Raw genomic sequence first — 8,685 nt, forward strand, 5'->3', positions numbered from 1 at the left:
ATGCATGGTAACTTCCTTAATCACCTCTCCTAGGTGACCCCAAGGATATCATATAGTTAAGGAGTGGGTGTTGCTGATATAACGCTTCTGAAGTTGGGACAGATAATAGTGCGACGACATTTTCGGATCGTATCCTCTTGTGCTCTTTCACTTGTTTCGCTATCATCATAAGTACGAAACTGTTCTTCTTTTTTCAATCTCTATCTCCTTTTGATTATTTGCAATTTTTTTCTTTGATGAAACTGTAGCAAGGAATAGTCCATCATATTACTGCATCAAGTAACGCCAGGTCAGTCGCTTATCCTACCAGATCTTTGCCGTGTCATTTCGCTGTTAACTAGCCGCCCAATTGCACTGGTCTGCACAGATCAGATCAGCTCAGCTAGTCGACATGATGTAAATCCAGGAACGAGTCAAGTTTGAATTTGTGACCTCTCTCGCGCCTTTCATTATTGGAGGTTGTCACGCTGACAATGCATGTTTTGCTCATGACGACAGCGGTTGCCGCGTCGCAAAACACATAGAAGATATGAACGAAATTTAGACTAACCACAATGATCGGAGGAAGTGTTATAAGGTTGACTTATACCTTGTGGTCGGCGTTAATTCAGATACAAGTGTTAATACAAAATTTAGACTGGACTGATTATCAATATGTGTAGTGTTTTGATACGAGCCAGTCGACTAAACAGAGTACGAGCTTGTGTTGTGCAATCTTATCTTTCGGCTTGTGGTGTGTATTAAGTTGCATGTACCAACCAGTTCAATCTAAAAGCTTAAGCTAATAGGAGTAGGTGAAGTAGAAGATGGCGCGGGTTCGTACCGATGGGCTAGGAGCAATGAAGATGAGCGCTGAGCCTTCATCGAGTGGCTGGAATTAAGAGACAGTCAAAGTAGAGTATCTTAAATGGACAACTAGATCATCCTATGGTCGTCTTGAAATCGACATGTCACCCAAGACGAATATAGACGACGTAAAGTCAAATAGGGGTGAAGGTGGATATAGTGAAAAATATAACTAGAACTATGCTACATCTACTCTTAGGATTGGAATGAAAAAGAAAATAATTGGTTCGATTGAAATGTGTTCGTGAGTTTCTCAATCAGCCGTACCCCTTCATATATATAAGGGGTCTGGACCCGTTTCTAAACAATAGCTAAAAAATCGTTCGTGATTAGATAAATAACAACACATGATGAGAATAAGTTAATCCGATCCGGGTGGCACGGACCGAGCCTGACCCTCTCCCACTTTTATGGTGTGTTTGGTTTGTGGAGTCACTCTATGCTTCATGAGGTGGTGCATCATAAATTCATTCCATTAATTTTGTTGGAATCAACTCACTCCTCATGTATATACTAATTATTAGTTTATGAGGAATGAGGTGATGATGGATCAACTCATTCTATTCCACAAACCAAATAAAAAGTGAAGAGTGAGAAAAAGATAGATCACTTCATTCCTCAAACCAAACACACTCTTAGTGTTCTGGTATTGCTTCTATACGCACTTCAGACCAATCAGGTAGTATAGTTGTCATCGATTGTCCACTTTATGATTATTTCTCTCTCGAAATCTCCAATGTCTGGTTGTTTCTAGACAGCAGATCGACTTGTTTATACCTTTATGGTTTGGTTGAGGTTTCCCCAGCCCAGGTAACGTTTCCAATTTCCATCATGCACGCTCCAAATTGAAAAACAATGACAGAAAAAACAATGACACAACTATCCATCCATCCTAATTAGGTACCGTTTGGTGGTGTAGGGTGACCAAAATTTAGTTACTTTTAGCCCCTAAATAAGCAAACATGGTGACTAAGGGGTGACTAAAAGAAACTAAAGTATTATTTTTATCTTATTTGCTCTCTCCACTTTATTCTTGCAGCAAACATTCACTAATTAATAGGGGTAATACAGTCATTATTCACAGCAATTAATGCACTTTAGTCCGGTTTAGTCACTGGAACCAAACACACTAAAGTTTAGTTTAGTGACTAATAAAATGGGGCCTTAGTCGGTAATCTCCAATCTATTAAGCAACAGAATGTGCAGATGCCGTTTTTAGGCTCTGATATTCTTTCAGACACAAGCCCAAAGCCCAGAAGGAGCTAGCTTTTAAACGAGGGAAAAAAGAATCTGAACACCGCCACCAACAGAACAATGCCAAAAAAAACCAGCACCTCTTCTTGGATCCCGGTACTCTATCCCCATGCACCTCTTCTGCACACAACTCAATCGGCGTTCAGAGGGAGAGACAGAGAGACAGAAAAAAAAAACAACAACAACTTCATGTTCGTCTCAGAAGAAATCTCTTCTTGGCTCTACTCGCTTGGTCCAATCTTGCGTCCAGTTCTCTCTCGATTTGGCGGCACTCGCGCGCCGTCGTCCATATCCATCACTCTCTGGTTGAATAGACGTCTCATCACATCAGTCGCTTTGCTTGCTGCTGGGCGCTCTGTGCGGCGGGGTAGCAGCCTGGCAATGTTTTTACTTGTGCGACACCGCCTCCGATAACGCGTCGCATTCGGCGTGGAAAACCGCTCTCACCGGCCGGTGGTCCGACAGCCTGTAGCTGCACGTCTCGTATTGCACTTGCTTCAGCCCCTTGCCTCGCCACAGAATGCGATCGCACCTGCAATAACAAAGGGAAAGAAAGCATGCCCATCTGCAGGATTCAGTGTACATGACTTTTGCTGCTTGTTATCTATCGAAGAGCTTTTTTTTTCTTCTTTCTTGTTTTTTTTCCTTTCTTTCTTTTGCGAAAGATCTTCTCGAACAAGAAAGGCGAGCTGACCATGCTGGAGCACGCTTCTTGTCGCTGCCCGCACTGTCGAAGCACCAGTGGTACTGGTCGGAGTTGGGCTGGTACTTGTAGGTGGGGGAGAAGGTGATCAGGCCTTCCTGCCAGCCCTCAAAATGCCGCCCTCTCGAGAACTCGAACAGCAGCTGTGTGATCGGAGAGAGAGAGAGAGAGAGGCACCGCAACGTTAATACTAAACATTCAGAAAAAAAAGATTAGGATGACAAGCTGAGTATATATATCTCGTCATAAAGAAGAAGTAGAAGAAGAAAAAACCTGATCGTTTTCCAACAAGACGGGCCATCTCTTGGCTCTCACCAGCGACCTCGTCTCGGCCTCCTCCAGGGATATCCTGTAGTTCAAGTCACCGAGCAAAACCACTTGGCTGCACAAACGGGAAAGAAAACACATATTGTTTGGATAAACAGTCCACAGAGACATGGTGCACAGGGTGATGTCTGCAGTTTATGCGTGATGCCATTTCGGATACCCCCCTTCGTTTTTTTTTCATTCACAAAGGAGACAGGCACATTTAGTAAAAATTTAAACATGTCACATCAGACTAAAGCATTAGTTTAGGGATCACTTATAGTAGAATCCATATTCTAGAAGATGGAAATATGAGGCTGAGGTTGAAGCAGTTTGAAGGGTGAGCTAATGTACACCTACTCATGATCAAGGATCTTCTCCGGCAACTCGTGAGCTGCAGGGCCAGGGAACCTTGTCCTTGCAAGTATGTCCGCGACGTCCAAGTTCCTCAGCAGCACGTCCCCTTGCTTGCCGCCTGAAGCCAGGTGACAGCAGACGAAGCAGAAGCTCGTGTCGTGCAGCACGAACCGGATCGAAACAGAGCCCTGCATGCGCAAAGCAACCCACACACGCCATCCAGGTGACGATCGAATTAATGATCTCTTCGCACGCAGGTGTGCCTCTCTCTTGTGTCCGTCCATGTATTATCTTACGCGCTTATTACCTTGTTCCCTAGGCAGCCCATGATGCCCGAGCCGATGCACGACGCATCCAGGTGACGGATGAGCGGCCTAAGGCTGCTTCTCGCCCACACCGACGTGAAGATGCCGACCATCTGCTTGCTCCTGATGCATCTGAAGCCCTGTGATCCCTCCACAGAGCCTTCGTCGTCCTTGGCGCTGCTGTTCGTGTTCGCCCCGCCTTCTTCTCGACACCTTCTGTTGAGCGCCTCCCCGATCAGCGAGTTCCACTTGGCAGACACGCGGCTCTTCCTAGGACCCAGCACATTTCTCGCGTTCAGTGGCACTATCTCCTGGAACCTAATTAGTAAAGCGTCATCAGATGAGACTGAGAGTGGTGAATCTTAATCAGCAGGGTATGCATGAGCTAGTCGTTCGTTCACAGGTTATTACCCTAGGACGTAGATGTCGTAGGCGTTAGCCCTTGTGTCCAGCCAATCCTCCAAGTCCAAGCCATCGGATGGTGTAACGCCGCCGACATTCCAGGTGCTGGCAAACACACTTCAGATGCCCAGGTGAAAAAAGAAAGATCAGGCCATCAGGGGATGCATGCATGAGAAGGCTATGACGAATGGAAGGAAAAAGTAGGACGAAAAATGCAAGGCGCGCGGCAGTGCAGGTTACCTGTACACAAGTGTATCCTTGTTCCCATTCAAGGGTCTCTTCCCCAAGGTTTCAGAAACCCCAGATACAGATCCGTGGCCATGCAGTTGCTGGCAGCGGTGCAGCAGCTTGTTTGTCACCAGCCTTGACCCGCGGGTGATCTACAACAAGAACGGCATACAATTGTTGTATGCTTCAGCTTTGCTAACAGAGACGAGAGAAACGAATAGATATACAGGTGCGTGTCTGCTCATCACTGGCCGGTCTCTCACCTTCCTGTTCTCTCCCATGGCTTCCTTGTTTAATAGTAGCATGCAGGAGCGAGCATTCATGCATGCACGACCATGTAGTAACCGAACATGGCAAGGCGCTGCATGCGTTATATATAACTAAAGGAAACAGCAAGGAAACAAAGGGAGAAAACCAGCAACTGTGATGTCGACATATCAAGCAGAGCTCTTCAGAACATCCACACAGTATACTGCGTGTCAAGGTTTTTATGGACCAGCCTGGTCACCTGCTGGCTCTCATCGTAATAACAAAGACAGGCAGACAACAGCTAAATTTTTTATTTTTTTTCCAGCATTGCCTGCGCCGGCCCACTGCATGCAGTGCAAATACATGAAGATTAACATGCTATCTTTTTTTCTTTCTAACAAATGGCACACAAGAAGCAATATGGGTATGCAATCCAGAGTGATCTGATTGGCAAGCTGCACTGTCATATGCCTGATGGGTTTGGCTGGGTAGTAAGACCACCACCGTGCTGTGTGCCTGTGTTGAGTAAAGGCCGGGCGGGAAGAGACAAAGGCACACTTGCGCAACTTGTCTACCTAACATATGTTGTTATTGTTATCTGTTTCTTATGCACTTGCGCTACCCTTGGGTTGTTTTTTTTTTTTGGCAATCCAATCACGCAACTTGCGTCTTTATTTTTGCAAGGGTTTTGGACTCTTGTCCCTATATTTTTCTTCTGTGTGTGTTGTTTGAAAAAAAAAACACAGATATATAGATATCTCAAGGCTGTACACTACCGGCTTCTTTGCTGCGTACGTGATAGATCGATCTTGCAGGTAGCGTAGGCCGGCTTTATAGGCCTGAAAAAACAATTCTGCTAGGGCGTTAATGCGCTTAATTATGCGCAGTTTCTTAACGCAAGTGTGCTAGTATGCTTACCCTCTCCCTGACTCCGCAAAAGGAGCATTCTTAATTTCTTATTATCAGGCTGGCTGTGTGCTTCTATCTTCAGCAGATATTTCAAAAGGAGCATTCTTGTAAAACATGGTGAGTTCCTGGGCCAACTAAACTAGATATTTCAAATTTCTTATCAGGCTGGCTGTGTGCTTCTATCTTCAGCAGATATTTCAAAAGGAGCATTCTTGTAAAACATGGTGAGTTCCTGGGCCAACTAAACTAGATATTTCAAATTTCTTATCAGGCTGGCTGTGTGCTTCTATCTTCAGCAGATATTTCAAAAGGAGCATTCTTGTAAAACATGGTGAGTTCCTGGGCCAACTAAACTAGATATTTCAAATTTCTTATCAGGCTGGCTGTGTGCTTCTATCTTCAGCAGATATTTCAAAAGGAGCATTCTTGTAAAACATGGTGAGTTCCTGGGCCAACTAAACTAGATATTTCAAAGTTCGGTCCAGCAGGGAAAAAATATGGAGGATTGAAAAGATGAAGAAGAAAAGAGACCGGCAAGCACCTACCTCTATAGGTAAGACCAGTGCCCACCGTTCATTTTTATTTTTATTTTTTTTGCAGAAAATTCAGCTCGGCATTTGCCACATTTTTATGCATTAGACAAGCGACCAGTCTCATCTCGTGAAACCACCATCGTTCTTTTTCAGCATCAGACGGAGAGCCAGGGAAGCAGGAAGGAAGGATGGTCCCACCCACGTAGGGATGAAAGTGGTAATCTGAACTGTTAGAACAAATTTAATATTTTAAAATAGATATGTATAAAATTTGATGTTCATCTTTTTTTATGTTATCAAGCACATTAGTACAAATATGAATAAAATATTACATAAATTATTTTATGTATTATTTGCTCCCTACAACACAAAAAGTTGAAAAAATTACCGAATTTGTTTCCGAATCCATACCGAAGTTTATATCTATTATTTGAGAAAATATAGGATAAATTTGAGGTTTAACTTTTATGAATCTTAACAAGCTGGATGTTAAAAACAAGAATACAAATTTGTATTGTATATTCTATATCACAATAAAAGAAAAACGACTAAAAAACTGATTACCGAATAAATACCGTTTCCGACGCAGCAGGAGGAATTCTGTCCGTGCGTTTCTCTGGTAGACAAGACAAGCCTACAGTACACACACTGGCATGCAGCCACGCACAGCTCACAGCTGTGGATCGGAAGCCTACGCACAGGCACAGCTGTGGCAAAACCTGTAGCTGCAACTGCAAGATGCCTGAATGGGCATTGCAGTGGGATTCCGTCTGTGCTGGCGCGAGTTAAAAAGAATGGCGACCTAGGAGGATCAAAACTGGTTTTTTTTTTCTTCTTCTTTAGGATGAGAAGTGATAGACACCGGAATTCAGGTTAGATAAGACTCGAATCTGTATGGTTGGATTGGATGCATGACCATACCTCTTACCCAACCTTCAGCAACCTGGGAAATTAGTGACAATTAAGAAGTATGAGCGATCTAGAAATTATGAACTGATCACTCGTAACATAAGGATACATTCAAATGATCTAAGCACCACATGTATTTTGTGTAACTGAGAGAGAGAGGGAGAGAGAGAGAGAGGGATAATTGATTCATATTCTTTAGGTTTGCAGACCCATCAATGACCAAGATGCTGTGATGCTTTTTTTTAATACAAGTTTTGCTTGTAATGCTAGCGCCGAATTGAAGGGAGCTGAACTCTCGGCTGCATAATTCTCCATTTTAAATGAATGTTGCATATCTAAACGGATAAATAATAGGACATTCGGTAAATCAATCATTATGGCCATTTAAAAGGGAACAAGTCCAGGTTCTTTTTTTTTTCATTGATCATCATGCATGAAGCAAATATCAGCATGGCAAGAATCGGGCACTTACACCAAAAATATTGTTTTGCATATTCGGCGCGCGGACTCAACTGAAATATCAGCATGAAGCAAATATCAGCATGGCAAGATGCTGTTAGGAGTTCAACTGAAATAAAAAATGTCTCATTAACACATAGTAAGAAATTGGTATTACACTTTACTGGCTGTTTATCGTACCAGTGTGAGCTGAGACTAGCTACCTTGGGAATTCATGATCTGTTGAAGGATGACAATTTATCCAGCGATGTTTCTTTCCTTGAAATGCACCAAAGACCAACCACAAGACCACTATAGAGCTGTTAGATGCATGTGCACTTTATTGTTGGGAACGAAGGCCGAAACAGACATCGACCTCGATCATCCGACAACCGCAAACAAACCTTGTCTGTGAATTTGGGCTCCAACACAATACATTTAAGTCCGAGAATGGGGACCCTACCGAATATGCGAAGTTCTCATGTTGCGAAGGGTTTGCTACCCCAGTCAGGTTCGGCGGGCAACGAAGGCCAAGTCCACAGCGGGGCTTCGGGCTCATGAGACCGAATACCCCAACGGTTTTGCCTCTAGCTGTCCCTTTCCTCCGGCGCGGTCTACAGAGAACGAGGCAAAGACCTGGAAGAAGCGAAGGGTAATCGTCTCCCCTCGACGTCGGGTTAATGGACGAGCACCAAGCACTTTTATGGTCATTGTACCAAGGACCCCCGGCAAGAGAGAAGGGTTTTCCTATCTCTTACTTACCTTTAATTGATATAATCCTTCTCCTTATATAGAGAGGGAAATAGATCGAACTGATGGACTGTGATGCACTAGGTTGCTCGTCAATAGACTAAACTGATGGACTGTGATGCACATGTCGCTGGTAGACGCTGGCGAGATTGGCGAAACGAGTCATAGGCGCTGGTAAGTACAGGGCCACACGTGCGCGACCAAGGGTGACAGTGTCGTGTGGGGCACGGTCGAAGGCGACTGGGCCACACATGGTGTGATCGAAGGTGGCAGGGCCAAACATGGCACTATCAGAGGCGGTGAGACCGCACGAGGCATGCTCAAACGCGATGGGGCCATGTGTGGCGCGAGAGGTGTTAGTGGGACCGTGGGTAAATAAATAGGTGGCGGCGAAAGGGTCAGCGTCTAGGAGCGTGTCAAGGTCGGGAGGTGGGGAGGAGCTTGCAAGGTGAAAAGCATCCTCATTAAAAACAGCATGTTGAGTGATGATGTGGTG

General features: G+C 44.4%; 1 protein-coding gene and 1 long non-coding RNA gene across 2 annotated transcripts; one reads left to right on the top strand and one right to left on the bottom strand.

Moving 5' to 3' along the window:
* Window positions 1-2,010: 2,010 nt before the first annotated feature.
* LOC103632710 (type IV inositol polyphosphate 5-phosphatase 9) lies at window positions 2,011-4,863 on the bottom strand. The gene is made up of 8 exons (XM_008654455.3): window positions 4,665-4,863; window positions 4,414-4,553; window positions 4,183-4,290; window positions 3,774-4,089; window positions 3,470-3,654; window positions 3,077-3,185; window positions 2,795-2,946; window positions 2,011-2,632 (listed from the first exon to the last, which is right to left on the bottom strand). Exons 1-8 carry the CDS (start codon window positions 4,722-4,724, stop codon window positions 2,488-2,490), a joined length of 1,215 nt encoding a protein of 404 aa, XP_008652677.1. The 5' UTR covers window positions 4,725-4,863; the 3' UTR covers window positions 2,011-2,487.
* Window positions 3,527-6,418, top strand: LOC103632709 (uncharacterized). Its single transcript, XR_004851497.1, has 3 exons — window positions 3,527-3,689; window positions 3,786-6,112; window positions 6,246-6,418. It is a non-coding gene; the product is annotated as an uncharacterized lncRNA (long non-coding RNA).
* The last annotated feature ends 2,267 nt before the right edge of the window (window positions 6,419-8,685 follow it).

Source organism: Zea mays, chromosome 7 (genome assembly GCF_902167145.1).
Source record: "Zea mays cultivar B73 chromosome 7, Zm-B73-REFERENCE-NAM-5.0, whole genome shotgun sequence".
Taxonomy (NCBI): Eukaryota; Viridiplantae; Streptophyta; class Magnoliopsida; order Poales; family Poaceae; genus Zea; species Zea mays.